This window comes from Mesoplodon densirostris, chromosome 13 (genome assembly GCF_025265405.1).
Source record: "Mesoplodon densirostris isolate mMesDen1 chromosome 13, mMesDen1 primary haplotype, whole genome shotgun sequence".
Classification (NCBI taxonomy): domain Eukaryota; kingdom Metazoa; phylum Chordata; class Mammalia; order Artiodactyla; family Ziphiidae; genus Mesoplodon; species Mesoplodon densirostris.
The window spans coordinates 8687693-8703832 of record NC_082673.1 but is presented as its reverse complement, the minus strand read 5'-3'; the positions used below and the strand labels follow the sequence as shown (position 1 = coordinate 8703832).

The 16140-nt window shown below is 40.3% G+C and overlaps 1 protein-coding gene across 4 annotated transcripts in view; it reads left to right on the top strand.

Annotated features, from left to right (window-relative positions):
* Window positions 1–16140, top strand: part of ASPH (aspartate beta-hydroxylase) — a 229628-nt gene that overhangs the window by 62133 nt on the left and 151355 nt on the right. For 3 of the 4 annotated variants that reach the window (XM_060116094.1, XM_060116093.1, XM_060116092.1), the window contains 5 exons: window positions 2516–2590; window positions 6547–6669; window positions 10139–10171; window positions 12272–12328; window positions 12824–12874. In XM_060116094.1, the coding sequence (XP_059972077.1) occupies window positions 2516–2590; window positions 6547–6669; window positions 10139–10171; window positions 12272–12328; window positions 12824–12874 (339 nt within the window). The remainder of the gene's footprint in view (window positions 1–2515; window positions 2591–6546; window positions 6670–10138; window positions 10172–12271; window positions 12329–12823; window positions 12875–16140) is intronic. The other variant, XM_060116095.1, reaches the window with a different exon arrangement.

Below are 16140 nucleotides of genomic sequence, written 5' to 3'. Positions count from 1 at the left end.
GGTCTACTGTGTTTCCAGTCTTTTTAATATGAGTCTCCTGTCTACAACAAAAGACTTCTCAGGCCTCCGTGTGATCCTCTATGAAGCCTGTTTTACATCTACCTGAATTCATAGCTCATTTCAAGTATTTCCTCAGTCACTCAAGGGCCTGTGACCCATAGGATGAAAACTGAAGTCTCTTAATAAATTGGTAAATGAAATTTGGTTCCATTACTATCATTTCCTATTCGTGCTTTGATTTTTGTTGCAAAGTACTATTTAATTTCTGTACATTTTTCATTTACCCAGTAGTTCTCAAAAGTTTGGTTTCATTTTGCCACCTATTGGAAGTGTTAAGTATGACACTGCATATTTACTGGCAACTTTATTACTGAGTCCAGATGGTATCAGTACTTGGGCTGACTTTATCACTAGGTACTGGTGAATACTGTTTGATTTACCTTCCTTCCTTTTAATAAAAATCAATACGTTGCTCTTATTTTTTGTTGTTGCTCAAATAATCCCAGGAGAATTTCCTGTCTCTCTCCCATTCCTGTAGAATTGCTGTAATCATACCATGGCTTCAGAGCAAGAGTGATTTTTTTCTTTTTTTTTTTAAGTTTTATAATTTGAATGTATATTTGGACTTAGCACCTCAGTTTTACTTTGTACTAGATTAATCTATAATTTTAAAAAATCTTGGTTTTCAAAGCTGGTACTTACTCCGAAATGTACTATTTGCTTTCTCTCCTCCTTTTTTTATTCTTTGTTCATATTACTCTTTGCATATTACTGATAACTTGTCCTCCTAAGTCCTTCAGTTTGTTATCACCTCATATCCTTTTCAGCTTCTTGGTGATACTTGATTTAGTTTAAATGTTGCCTTCTCAACCTTCCTCTAGCTAGGTTTACCTTCTGTCTTCTCTGACTACCCACCTATTCTATAAACAGAGGAACATATCTTTCATTAAAATACAATGAAATAACCACCTCTTTGATCCCTACAGTTCTCTCCATCTGCCCTCCAGTCTCTCTCCTTGTTGTACTAGCTACACTTTTGAAAGAAGAATTTGCAGTTGCTTTTTTGCCTTATTTACACTTAGTCTTTAACTCACTGCAGCCTGGGTTTTTTTTTTTTCTTCTTTTTCTTTTTTTTGCCTTTACTCAACTTCCCCAGGGGAAAGGAGGGCATCAGAGACGCGTGGAAAGATAAAACAGCATGGCGCAGTCACCAAGTTCTAAGCCAGTGCTGGCAGCAGATGATTTTAGAGAGGCATGTGAAGGCTAGATTGTGGAGGTCTTGCATTTCCTTCTGGGGCTTCAGGGAACTTAGATTTTCATCTGTTCAGACAAAGGAAGCCATTAAAGGTTTAAGCAGGGGAACAGAGTGCCAATCTCTACTTCTCTTTCCTCACGTTATATTTTCTGTGGCTGGTGCTGTCAGCAGTTGTAAAACTGGGAACTCTGCTAGGAAGCTATCGTGGGCATTGTGTGAGGGAAGAACAGAGATTGGGAAGGTCTCCTATAATTCTGTGAGAATATGTATAAAAGTAGTTTGTGAAATATAAACATCTATAAAAATAGAAGGCACTCTGTGCTTTAGAAATGGTTTTGTAGTATAATTAGCATAGTAGAGTCTTACACACACTTTTTTCAACCTGAAGTTCAGATTAACTTATTCTGTTTTTGTCACTGAAGATTAGTTTGTCAGTATAACTGATGTCGTTGGCATCTCATTTGATGGCATTCATGATACTAAGTCTGGTGCTACTTCTATTTAGTGAACATAGATGACGTCAGACAGAAAATTTATAATAGTGTCAATGTAATTATAGCTTCTTTTTGTTGTATGATATTGCAATAAGCCTGATAATCCGGTAAGCACCACAGAGTAGTCGCAATGTCATTACCAATGTTGTTCACGTCTGTAATTTACATTGTGACAGATATGACTGTCAGATGAGGTTCTCCAAAGCTGAGAGGATTGTCTTGTAAGGTCTTCTACCCACGCTTCCTGACACCTTCTGGGAGCAGGCAGCCAACCATCCCAGCCCTCATACCAGCCAGGGAGCCCTTTCTCCTGACTATTGGGAAGGACAGTGGTTGACCATGTACTTTAATTTTATTGACCTCTTCTTCCACATTTTATCTTTATTCCCAGTACTTCCTTTTCTGAAAGCTTTGCCCTTCCCATTTGCTTTTTCTGTTGTTAGTGTGAATTTTGTTAACTAGAAACTGAAATAATTTTCCTCTGAATGAGGGTTTTTTTTTAAAGAGAAATCTGAACCCGAGTTAGTTTCCTATGTTTTAAAATCTTATGAAGTTGTTTAGCATTTATATCTGCTGTCAAAATAAACCCAACTTTAAATATCTACCATATTTGCTAACATAAAAAAAAGGGCTAAGCTGATAGGAAAAGGGTACATAGTTGCTTAGTCCAATATATTCATTTTAATGTGTATATGTGGAGGCCATATTTCATGTTCTACATTAATGTCTAGATTTTTTCTACTTAGTTATGTTTTAATTATTTTAGGGCCTCAGAATATTGAGGATGAAGTACAAGAACAAGTTCAGTCACTTCTTGAGGAAACGGTATACGCAGAACATGGTATGAATTAAAATCTATGTTTCATGCATTACTAAAATAATGGTTAATTACCTAAAGTGACTTGGACATTATTTTGAAATTTAAATAATAGTTAAGTGGGCTTTTACAAAAGCTATTGGAGGACAAGTATTTCTAAAATAACACTACACTCATTTTATTTTACCCCATTTTATTGTTAAGAGAATAAGCAAACAGAGATCAGTGATACATCAAGAACAAATACGTCAGCAACTGGGCGGAGGGGAATAGAACAGAACCAAGCGAGCTGTCATGGGCTCTCCTGGAGCTGTCTTCAGCCCTCAAATTATACTGAATGCTTGGGTGGCCGCCAAAGCAAAAAAGGGGAAACTTTAAGTTATGTAGGTCCTATTACTAGAGAAGTAAACATGCTATTTACTTAAAGAATCTAAAAAGTTTCTTATGTTAAGTTCTGTACAGAGAATATTAAATGATACTATAGAAACCAGTGTTTTTAAGATTTTATAAGACTGTTTCTTGAAGCATCTGTTGATAAAAGCACAGAATATAACCCCAAAATGTAACAGAAGGATTTTGAAGAGGGCAGAACACATGGTATCCTGATACTTCCAGTGGTTTGGTGTGAGCTGAAGGTAGTCCTAGAGGAAAAAAATAATGTTTCTTAGAAACAAACAGAATTCCCTATCATTTAACTTGGGCTTTTGCCGGCCAGCTAAAGTATCTTATTCCGTCTTAGGTATTTGGGGGTTAAATGTAAAGCATCCCATCCAGCTCCATCTGTGCTCCTCTGGGGAGACCAGCTTTGGCTGTGTTGTAGGTTTTGGCCCTGGGCTGCTAGGGGTCTAGGAGCCTGTGTCCTTTTATTACCAGTTTCTTCTCAGCTAGAAAAGCTACTTCACCTGAGCATATCTGCCTGTATAAGCAAACACAGGCTTTCCCTTCCTATATCTTTTTTTTATTTTAACCTAACACAAGGACGATGCAATCTCAATACATGACTGATTTCAACATGTTGAGGTAAGTGCTGGGATGGGGAAACACATGATGCTCTGTGGGGTTAGCAGAGGCTTCCTGGAGAAAATGACTTACTGATTTAGGAGCTGGAGAATGGTGTAGTGCTTTGCCAGGCGAATGCTATTAGTAAAGAGTAATGTTTAAGCAAAGGGCATGGCATGTGTGAAAGTCCAGAGGTCAACAGGGTCTGAACGGATGTGGAGAGATGAAGGGAAGGATGTTTTTACTTGATTCTAAGAGGAGTTGGAACCATTGGAGGGTGTGAAGGAGTGTTGTGTCTTCTGTCGGTGTGAGAAATAAGGTGAAGGAGATGGTAGCAGGGAGATCAGGTGGGAGATGGTACCGGTGACCCAAGTGAGTCGAGATGGTTGGTCAAACTAAATTTCACCAAGGGTTCCGAAGGTAGGGGAAGAGGGAAGTGAAGGGTGTGGTAGGCATTTCGGTGGGTGGGTGCAGGATGCCAGACAGAGGAGAGAGGAATCCAGGCTAGCACTGGATCGTGTTCCTTGGACCTCTTCTTTATCAAGACTTTCTCCTTAGCAAATCACAGGCCATGACTTTAAATATGATTTAAATATTAAATATTGCTTCTGAATATATATCTACAGCCCTCATCGCTCATCTAAGCTCCTGGATTGTCTAACTGCATATTCTTATCTCTATTTGTATGTTTTATGGGTATCTCAGACTTAGAATGTTCCTAAAACGGAATTCTTGATTCCTCTCCATGTCACAGCTTGCCTGCTCACCTGCAGACATGTTTTACTCTTATGCTGGTCTTTAGTTAATGGTCTCCCTATCCACTTAGTTGCTTAAGCTAGCATCCTGGGAGTTTTCCTTGATTTCTCTGTCCTCTTCTCCCTTAAATGTAATCCATCAGCCGATCCCTTCAGCTTTGCCTCCAAAACGTATTTTGACTTCTGCCGTGTGTCAGCTACCACCATCCCCTCTTCCCATCCACTTGGGCCCCTGTTTCCATCTTTGCTTCTCTGCACCCCCTGTTTGATGTGGCCGAGCCCACTGTGCCTCGTCTGGGCCTGGTCTCTCTCTCCCCTTGGTCACTTTTCTCTAGCTCAACTGGCCTTCCCTTTTTGCTTTGTCATTGCCAGACCTGTCCCTACCGTGGGGCCTTTAACGTGTGCTCTCTCTTCTGTTAATGTGTCCGTGTGTGTGTTCCAGTCTTCACATCTTATCAGACCAAACTTGGCCTCCCTGACACCGTCTCTAGAGTAGCCTCTCTGTCCCTGTTATTCTGTATTTCATGGTCAGGTTTGGGTCCTGCAGTTGCATTTATTAGTCAAGTTCCTCAAGCCCCTCATCCTTCAACGTGGGATCATTGCTCCCTCATAGGGTTGGTGCAGCAGCTGCAAGAAGGCATGGCAGTGCCTCCAGTGAGGTCTGGCAAACTCTCAGGAGACTGTTTTCCTCATGGCAGTCCGTCCCTGGGCTGTGGAGACTCACAGACAGTGTACGGTGCTCAGTTCATTTCCCTATGAGAGCAGGGGCTTCCGTTGAGTAGATGGCTGACAGAGCTCAGTCCCGCTCACATAAAAACTATAAAATTAGACTGAGTAAATGAGAGTAAGGGAAAAGGAGCATGGCAAGAAGAAAAGAAGAAAAAGAGTTGGACGGTTAGTGACAGGAAGAATTGGTGATTGGTTTGCTGAGAAGCAGAAAATCTCAAATGAGGGGAAACAAGATAGCAGGCTGTGATGAGAAGACAGAAGACAAACAAATAGTATCAACATCAAAGGGCCTACTAGTCCCGTAACACCTGAGAGCATCACTGGGCCACACCAGAAGTAAAGTGACGAAGGACACTGTCCTGCAGTGTGGTGGGGGGTAGCTCAGCAGCAGTAGAAGTAGTAGTGTTGTTATTACTGAGATGATGATGGTAAAAATATTAACGACAGCAGAAGCAGCACAGCAACAATAAAACCTAAATACTTATTATGGGCCAGGCTTTTTTCTAAGTGCTTCAGTCCTCACAACAATGCTGTGAGTAGGTACTCTTATTATTTCTTTTTTATGGAAGAGAAATCTTAGGTACAGAGTCATTAAGTAACTCTCCCAGGGTCACACAGCTGGTCTAGAGACAGACCTAGATCTGGAGTCAGATATTCCATATCGCACACTCCTAGAGCAATACTGCACTGCACACCTAAGTCTGGCTCCCTTGAGTTCTCTCATTAAAGTGCTACATCCAGAGCATTCTCTGCTTGAGGCCATGGCAAGTTACTACTGGGAGAATGTCTTACACCACGATGACAAGCTAACCCATGTGGCAGTGGAGTAATGCAGCGTGTCCAACATCTACACAAGAGAAGCAGAATGGTTCAGTGTATTGTGAAAGTCTCAGAAGAGAAAATGAGCATCTTAGTATAACTTAAGGGCTAAACATAGGAACCTTCAGAAGCAGAGTATAATGCAGCTGAACCAATGCGGATGACCTGGCATACAGTTTAGCTGGTGGCCTGCTGTTCTTTGTAATAGAATATTTGCAGAGAGTTACTTAAGATTGTTACATGGAATTTTATGTCAGTTCTCAGTGGAAGGTTGCAAGGTGACCTTTCCTATGACCTAGTGATAATTGAAGAGGCAAATATAGTAAGAATTCTGAATTCATTTATTCACTTATTAAATACATATTGAGAACTTCCTATGGCTAGTCATTCCCCCAGGGGCTGGGCGTACATAGTCACCAAAATATGTGAGGTCCCTGTCCTTGGTGAGTTTATGTTCTAGTGAGAGAAGACCTGTTACCCCCTCGGGTGGACTAGCCCTTGGCCAGAGAGAGGACAGAGTTTCAGTATGTGCAGTGGCCCAGGAAAGGGGCAGGGCATGCCGAGCAGGTGAAGTGGGTATGTGGCAGCCTTTCAGATGGGGCGTCTGTGTCTGTGTTGGCTGCTGCCTGGGGCCCTTGCTATAGACCTGTGTCACTTTGTTCATTATCATTGTTCAAGGAGAGAACCTGCACCAAGAACAGGATGGACCAGCAGGAGAACTGCAGCCCGAAGATGGTATCTTTGCAGGAAGTGATACCGATGATAGATATGAACCTGTGGGAACTGGAGCAGTTCATGAAGGTAGAACACATTTTTTTGGTTTCAGAATAGAACACAATAGGTAATTTGTAATTACGATTATTGAAGTTTTCTTAAACACCTTTAAAACCAATATTTAGCTTTTATCTAAAGTTTTTTTTTAAGTTGAAGCTGAAAACTTCAGTTAAAATCAGTCTTTTCCCTAAAATAAATAGATATCCCAATTTTTTAATTCAAAGTACGTTAGGGGAAATTCTAAGGATATATACATTTCTTATAGGATGTAAGTGAAATCCTTCAGCACATTTACTTTTACTGTACTCTCCTTCCTAGAGTACCGTTTGTTGTAAGAAATTCAAATAACTGATGAAATATTGACCTTGATAATCTATCACAGGCTCTTGTTCTAAAATAAACTCTATAACTACAGTGGGTAGAATACAGTTCATAGCCTAGGCATTGGCAAACTTTTTCTGTAAACGGCCAGCCGGTCAATATCTTAGGCTTTGCGGACCATGCAACCTCTGTACCAACTACTCATCTCTGCTACCATGGTGTAAAAGCAGCCCTGGACAGTGCCTAATTGGATAAGTGTAGCCGTGTTCCAGTAAAATTTTAATTAGAAAGTCAGGATGCAGGCCCAATGTAGACTACATATGGACCACAGTTTGCTGACATCTGTGTATATCAATATTTTAAATTAAATGCTGGTTATTTAAATATCAGTTGAGTAGTTTACTTTGTATTATTTGCAATAGGCAAGTCAGAATTATTGCTATTCACTACTGACATATAGAAAAATTTTTATTCATATACTTACTGCTCTGCTTTAATGTGAGGCTACCATGATTATTTGGAGCCCTGCTGAATTAAGTCCACATGCTTTGTTCTTTCGGTATCTATTCTCTGTACTCTTTTCTTAAAGTAGTCCTTTAAAACCTTAGTGGTTTTAAGCCACAAGTTTTGTACTCTGACTGATTTTTGTCATTTTATTTAAAATATATAACTGATACCATTTTATACTTAAAATGAGTACTAAGGGAACCTTGTTTATTTAAGAGGGAGGTTTTACTTCTAAAGAGTGATACAGGAAAACAAGCCTATGCTGAAACCAGGGGGAGTGGTTGATGGCACCAACACAAAGTGACCAGTTACACAATGCACCCTGCTATGTAGTAATCGTCAGAGTCTGTAGGACCCATGTAACCACACAGCACCACCGGCCGCAGAGGGTCTAGACCGGAGGTGCCTGGTAGGGTTCAAGGGTTAGCTCAGCCTAAGTGGAGTTCAGAGAGCCGGACAGAACAGTAATAAACAGGTGGTAGATCGGATCCGCTAGTCAAGGTAGGAAGGTCTGGAGCCATAGGGTCCTGGATTCAGAGAGACAACCTCTTAGGAACATGATCCACTAAGATGGGCTGGTATCCCACCACACCACTTCCGATCCTGGCTGCATCTTAGTATCCCCCGGGGAGCTTTTAAAAGAATTCCAGTGACCCACCCTGATCAAAGTGAATCAGAGTGTTTGGGGTACGGGGCCCCCAGAATGGACGATTGTAAAAGCTCCCCAGGGGATACGTAATTGCTGCCAGCGTTGAGCCCAGGTATGGTTGGGCTGTTTCCTGTCTCCTGGGCCTCTCCTCACTTCCTGCTCTGCTGTGTCTGCACGGGAACATTATGGAAATGTTAAGTATGTCTACTTCTCACAATATTTAATATATTGGGGAACTACTTGAGAAGCAAACAGCTCCTAATTTATGAATGAATGTATTTCCAAAAGCTTATATTGGGGCTTCCCTGGTGGCGCAGTGGTTGAGAGTCCGCCTGCCGATGCAGGGGACACGGGTTCGTGCCCCGATCCCGGAAGATCCCACATGCCGCGGAGCGGCTGGGCCCGCGAGCCATGGCCGCGGAGCCTGTGTGTCCGGAGCCTGTGCTCCGCAACGGGAGAGGCCACAGCAGTGAGAGGCCCGCATACAGCAAAAAAAAAAAAAAAAAAAAAAAAAAAGCTTATATTGATGCCTGTTGTTGAGAAAATGCACTTTTCCATAGAAATAACATTAAAAGTGATGGTTTGGTTTCCATACGAGCCTACAGAATTGTATATAATGCATAATTTGGGGGAGAAAATGTAAGTTCAAAATGCTTTTGAACTTGTGTTTGATTCCAGTTGGATTGTGCATTGAAAATAGGCATTTACAGACTAGCTTTTGAACTTCAGACCTTTAGTTATCATGCATATCATGATTTCTATGGGAAAAACATTTCTAAATTCTGAGTAGGAATGCTGATGAAATGATTTCCACAATTCCCTGGAACCTCTTGCTGTTTCCCATCTTCAGCCAGGATAGCTCAGGAAGATTGAGAGTTGCTCAGAATTTTGGTGTCCTAGATGCTGCTTACACAAAAAATTTCAGTTAAGACCCTCAAAGAATCTGAAACATAAGGCATTTGATATTTTTGAGGTTAGGAGTTATAGATTGGGAGTAGGAAGAAACACTTCTAAAAAGTTCATAAATTGAAGAAACCTTATTTTCTGACCTAATTTTTAATTGGGACATAGATTCAGTTTGAACATAAAAGTTGCTTGTTAAAAGTCTTCAGAAATTAGGACTTCCCTGGTGGTGCAGTGGTTAAGAATCCGCCTGTCAGTGCAGGGGTCATGGGTTCGAGCCCTGGTCCGGGAGGATCCCACGTGCCGCGAAGCAGCTAAGCCCGTGTGCCACAACTACTGAGGCTGCGCTCTAGAGCCCGCGAGCCACAACTACTGAGCCCATGAGCCACAGCTACTGAAGCCCACATGCCTAGAGCCCGTGCTCCGCAACAAGAGAAACCACCACAATGAGAAGCCCGCTCACCGCAGCGAAGAGTAGCCCCCGCTCGCCGCAACTAGAGGAAGCCTGCGTGCAGCAACAAAGACCCAACGCAGCCAAAAAATAAATTTTAAAAAAGTCTTCAGAAATTAAAAATATTTGCACTCCCATGTGGCTGTTAAATAACAAGGGTCACATGAGTGGCAGCACTTTGCCATCAGCCATATGTGGGTGAAGGTATCAACCCATTTACCTTTTAGCTCCCCAAACGTATAAAGGCTCTGGGTTCTTCCTTTGTGTTCTCGTGTGGAGATAATGTGCTTTTGCTCTAGAAAATGGCAGGAGTGTCTAGAAAATAGAACAGCACAGTGGAATGTGATGGGGACATAGCTTTGTCACCACGGTGTTACTCTGTCTAAATCTTTCTCCCTCTTTAGTCCACGTTATAGTATTTGTCAACCTCGTGGGGTTGTTAAGTGGATCATATAAGAGAATGTGTGAGACGTTTCTAAGTGTAGTTCTAGTGAAAGATAAAGCGTTTAGCAGACATTTAATTGATATTTTCATGTTTTATTTTAATAGTTATTTGCTTTCAAAATAAAATCAATGATAAACATTCATTCAGAATATACATATACAATATATAAACATACCATTTTATGAAAGTAACAATATTTATTTAATGTTATTTTTTTCAGAAACTGAAGAGAGCTACCATGTAGAAGAGACAGGTGAGATTTTAATTTAATACTATTATTTTTTGCTTAGAATGAGTCTTTTCCTATAAAAGAGCATCATGAGAAAGAGAGATAACATTATTTATTAATCTTAATATATTTTATATCAAATATCACATAATACATAGTTAATAATTATTATATAATACATACTATATCACAGGTTTACATATGTGTGTGTATGTATGTATGTATGTGCATACACACACACACGCATATATATATGAATATAGTTTTTGTGCTTTTTTAAAAAAATTTTTTTATTTTTTATTTTATTTATTTATTTATTTATTTATGGCTGTGTTGAGTCTTTGTTTCTGTGCGAGGGCTTTCTCTAGTTGCGGCAAGTGGGGGCCACTCCTCATCGCGGTGCGCGGGCCTCTCACTATCGCGGCCTCTCTTGTTGCGGAGCACAGGCTCCAGATGCGCAGGCTCAGTAATTGTGGCTCACGGGGCTAGTTGCTCCACAGCATGTGGGATCCTCCCAGGCCAGGGCTCGAACCCGTGTCCCCTGCATTGGCAGGCAGATTCTCAACCACTGCGCCACAAGGGAAGCCCAGTTTTTGTGCTTTTGAAGTCTACTTCCTGAGGATAAGTTCCCAGTAGTGGGATTATTAGGTCAAAAGATAATGTGGGAGTTTGGGATTAGCAGATGCAAACCAGTATATATAGGATGGATAAAGAACAAGGTCCTACTGTATAGCAAAGGGAACTATATTCAATATCCTGTGATAAACCATAGTGGAAAAGAATACAAAAAAGAATGTATATATATGTATAACTGAATCACTTTGCTGTACAGCAGAAATTAACACAATATTGTAAACCAGCTATACGTCAATAAAAATAAATAAAATAGGAAAAAATAGAAAGATAAGAGAACAAAAGATACACTACTCTATACAAAGTAGGTAACTAATAAGAACCTACTGTATAGCACAGGGAACTCTACTCAATACTCTGTAATGACCTATATGGGGAAAGAATCTAAAAAAAAGAGTGGATATATGTATACGTATAACTGATTCACTTTGCTGTACAGCAGAAACTAACACAGCATAGTATTGGGTTGGTCAAAAAGTTCGTTTGGGTTTTTTCATAAGATGTTACGAAGAACCTGAACTATAAATCAACTCTACTCAATAAAAATTGATTTAAAAAAAGAAAAAAAAGATACTGAATAATTGCATGTTTTGTAGTCTTAAATTAGCAAGTTAGTGAATGGTCAAAATTGCGTATTGTCACATGTCATGTGTCCCCAGAAGGTATGACCACACTGGAGATGGACACACCATCTTCCCATAAGCCTGTGTTGTTGGCCGGTTTTTCTTCCAGTGTTGGAATAGATGCCTCTTTCTGTGCTTGAGGACCACAGGATATTGTTGGCTGGCATTTAGGACCTATATTATTTCAACAGTAGGCACCTGTAAACAGTAGAATTACATTGCAGTCTGGGGGTACTCGGGTGCTGAGTCCAAGCTATGGGCTGGGAATGTGTGTCCTCGCTCAGGCTTACTCAGGCAAGTGCCTGCTGGGTGCCTGGGAGGAGGGTTTACCTGCACTGCTCTCGCTGTCTCTCTGCCTCACTTTCTGTTTTGTGAATATAGTTGAATTTGCATAAGCTAAATGAGACTATAGCTCCACGATTTTGTGGTTCAGTTACACTGATGATGGAGACTTTCTTATTTACCTTTATATTTGGCATTTAGCACAGTTAGTTCCTGTTTGTTTCATGAATAAATGTAAGTTTGAGCATTTTTTTTTTTTTTTTTTTTTTTTTGCTGTACTTGGGCCTCTCACTGTTGTGGCCTCTCCCGTTGTGGAGCACAGGCTCCGGATGCGCAGGCTCAGCAGCCATGGCTCACGGGCCCAGCCGCTCCGCGGCATGTGGGATCTTCCCTGACCGGGGCATGAACCCGTGTCCCCTGCATCGGCAGGCGGACTCCCAACCACTGCGCCACCAGGGAAGCCCTGAGCATCATTTTGATTTGATTTCTCTCTTGACTAGAAATTGTGCTTGTCTTGTTTTAACTATCAAGTGTAATCCTTTTCTGAGACATATTTGTAATTTCCTAATTGTTTCCTAATTTATAGCTTCACCAGCCTACAGTCAGGATATGGAAGACATGATATATGAACAGGAAAATCCAGGTTCGTGATAATGTTTTTGTTTGAGGCAGTGGCCAAGGTCATTTTCAACCAAGGTTAATGATTTACTCTGATACAACATAGAAATCTCTTTATAATACTCAGTCATTTGGGGCTGCCCATATATTATATACATTTCTGAATATAGTTTAATATTACGTGAAGAAATGGGGGAAAAGAGGATGTGTTTTTCAGACCTCTGTTGGGATTTTGATCTTTGTAGAGAGGACACTGGAAAGAATATTTGGAAATGAACGAGGCAGTATGATTTAGTAGAGCCAGACTGGGTACAAACCCTAGTTCTGCTCCTTCCTATCTTTGTGACTGGAGAGAAAATTATGGAATGTTATTCAGCTTAAATTTTATTAAATAAGGATAATACTGTCTGTCTTACACATTTGTGAGGTTTAGAATTAATTTCTAAATATTTTAGAATAGTGTCTAGCAATGTGTTTGGTTTGTTCAGGTTTGTCAAAAATGTATGTTTTTTCTTTATAGATTCCAGTGAACCATTGGTAGATGATGCTGGAAGAAAGTATCAAGAAGCAGGTATGGACGTTTTCATTAGACGTTAAACATACTTCCAGCTCTATGGCTGCAATGCTCTGTTAACCTGGTGACTTTTCTTTCGATGGGTGAAAGACATAATTTTAACACCTAATACAAGACTTTCTACTTTGCAACAAAATTAGATTATTCAAAGAATATCAGGCTTTCATATTTCATCTCATCTACCACCACCTCACAACAAAAGAGGATATTAATTCCTAATGTTTCTTTTGAATGTCTTGCTTTATGCCAATCTGAGGAATGTTTTTTGTTTTTGACAACAGTGCCTCAGTTTTATTTATTTTATTTTATTTTATTTTTTAACGACTTTATGGGAGTGTAATTCCTTTACAATGGTGTGTTAGGTTCTGCTGTATAACAAAGTGAATCAGCTATACATATAGATATATCCCCATATCCCCTGCCTCTTCTGTCTCCCTCTCACCCTCCCTATCCCACCCCTCTAGGTGGTCACAGAGCACCGAGCTGATCTCCCTGTGCTATGAGGCTGCTTCCCACTAGCTATCTATTTTATATTTGGTAGTGTATATATGTCCATGCCACTCTCTCACTTTGTCCCAGCTTACCCTTCCCCCTCCCCGTGTCCTCAAGTCCATTCTCTATGTCTGTGTCTGTGTTCCTGTCCTGCCCATAGGTTCTTCAGAACCTTCTTTTTAAAATTGAGATTCCATATATGTGTGTTAGCATACGGTATTTGTTTTTCTCTTTCTGACTTACTTCACTCCATATGACAGTCTCTAGGTCCATCCACCTCACTACAAATAAGTCAATTTCGTTTGTTTTTATGGCTGAGTAATATTGCATTGTATATATATGCCACATCTTCTTTATCCATTCATCTGTCGATGGACACTTAGGTTGCTTCCATGTCCTGGCTATCGTAAATAGAGCTGCAATGAACATTGTGATACATGACTCTTTTTGAATTATGGTTTTCTCAGGGTATATGCCCAGTAGTGGGATTGCTGAGTCGTATGGTAGTTCTATTTAGTTTTTTAAGGAACCTCCATACTGTTTTCCATAGTGGCTGTATCAATTTACATACCCACCAACAGTGCAAGAGGGTTCCCTTTTCTCCACACCCTCTCCAGCATTTATTGTTTGTAGATTTTTTGATGATGGCCATTCTGACTGGTGTGAGGTGATACCTCATTGTAATTTTGATTTGCATTTCTCTAATGATTAGTGATGTTGAGCATCCTTTCATGTGTTTGTTGGCAGTCTGGTATATTTTCTTTGGAGAAATGTCTGTTTAGGTCTTCTACCCATTTTTGGATTGGGTTGTTTGTTTTTTTATTAATTAATTAATTAATTTTTTTTTGGCTGTGTTGGGTCTTCGTTTCTGTGCGAGGGCTTTCTCTAGTTGTGGCAAGTGGGGGCCACTCTTCATCGCCTTGCGCGGGCCTCTCACTATCGCGGCCTCGCAGCCTCTTGTTGTGGAGCACAGGCTCCAGATGCGCAGGCTCAGTAATTGTGGCTCACGGGCCCAGTTGCTCCGCGGCATGTGGGATCTTCCCAGACCAGGGCTCGAACCCGTGTCCCCTGCATCGGCAGGCAGACTCTCAACCACTGCGCCACCAGGGAAGCCCCTGTTTGTTTTTTTGATATTGAGCTGCATGAGCTGCTTGTATATTTGGGGGATTAATCCTCTGTCAGTTGCTTCATTTGCAAATATTTTCTCCCATTCAGAGGGTTGTCTTTTTGTCTTGTTTATGGCATCCTTTGCTGTGCAAAAGCTGTTAAGTTTCATTAGGTCCCATTTGTTTATTTTTGTTTTTATTTGCATTTCTCTAGGAGGTGGGTCAAAAAGGATCTTGCTGTGATTTATGTCAGAGAGTGTTCTGCCTATGTTTTCCTCTAAGAGTTTGATAGTGTCTGGCCTTATATTTAGGTCTTTAATCCATTTTGAGTTTATTTTTGTGTATGGTGTTAGGGCTTGTTCTAATTTCATTCTTTTACATGTAGCTGTCCAGTTTTCCCAGCACCACTTATTGAAGAGGCTGTCTTTTATCCATTGTATATTCTTGCCTCCTTTATCAATGATAAGGTGACCATATGTGCATGGGTTTATCTCTGGGCTTTCTATCCTGTTCCACTCATCTATATTTCTGTTTTTATGCCAGTACCATACTGTCTTGATTACTGTAGCTTTGTAGTATAGTCTGAAGTCAGGGAGCCTGATTCCTCCAGCTCCATTTTTCGTTCTCAAGATTGCTTTGGCTATTCGGGGTCTTTTGTGTTTCCATACAAATTGTGAAATTTTTTTGTCCTAGTTCTGTGAAAAATGCCATTGGTAGTTTGATAGGGATTGCATTGAATCTGTAGATTGCTTCGGGTAGTATAGTCATTTTCACAATGTTGATTATTACAATCCAAGAACGTGGTATATCTCTCCATCTGTTTGTATCATTCATCAGTGTCTTATAGTTTTCTGCATACATGTCTTTTGTCTGCTTAGGTAGGTTTATTCCTAGGTATTTTATTCTATTTGTTGCAGTGGTAAATGGGAGTGTTTCCTCAATTTCTCTTTCAGATTTTTCAGCATTAGTGTATAGGAATGCAAGAGATTTCTGTGCATTAATTTTGTATCCTGCTACTTTACCAAATTCATTGATTAGCTCTAGTAGTTTTCTGGTAGCATCTTTAGGATTCTCTATGTATGGTATCATGTCCTCTGCAAACAGTGACAGCTTTACTTCTTTTCCGATTTGGATTCCTTTTATTTCCTTTTCTTCTCTGATTGCTGTGGCTAAAACTTCCAAAACTATGTTGAATAATAGTGGTGAGAGTGGGCAGCCTTGTCTTGTTCCTTATCCTAGTGGAAATGGTTTCAGTTTTTCACCATTGAGAGCAATGTTGGCTGTGGGTTTGTCATATATGGCCTTTACTATGTTGAGGTAAGTGCCCTCTATGCCCACTCTCTGGAGGGTTTTTATCATAAATGGGTGTTGAATTTTGTCAAAAGTTTTCTGCATCTATTGAGATGATCATATGGTTTTTCTGTTTCATTTTGTTAACATGGTTTATCACATCAATTGATTTGCGTATATTGAGGTATCCTTGCATTCCTGGGATAAACCCCACTTGATCATGATGTCTGATCCTTTTAATGTGCTGTTGGATTCTGTTTGCTAGTATTTTGTTGAGGATTTTTGCATCTATGTTCATCAGTGATGTTGGCCTATAGTTTTCTTTTTTTGTGACATCTTGGTCTGGTTTTGGTATCAGGGTGATGGTGGCCTCAT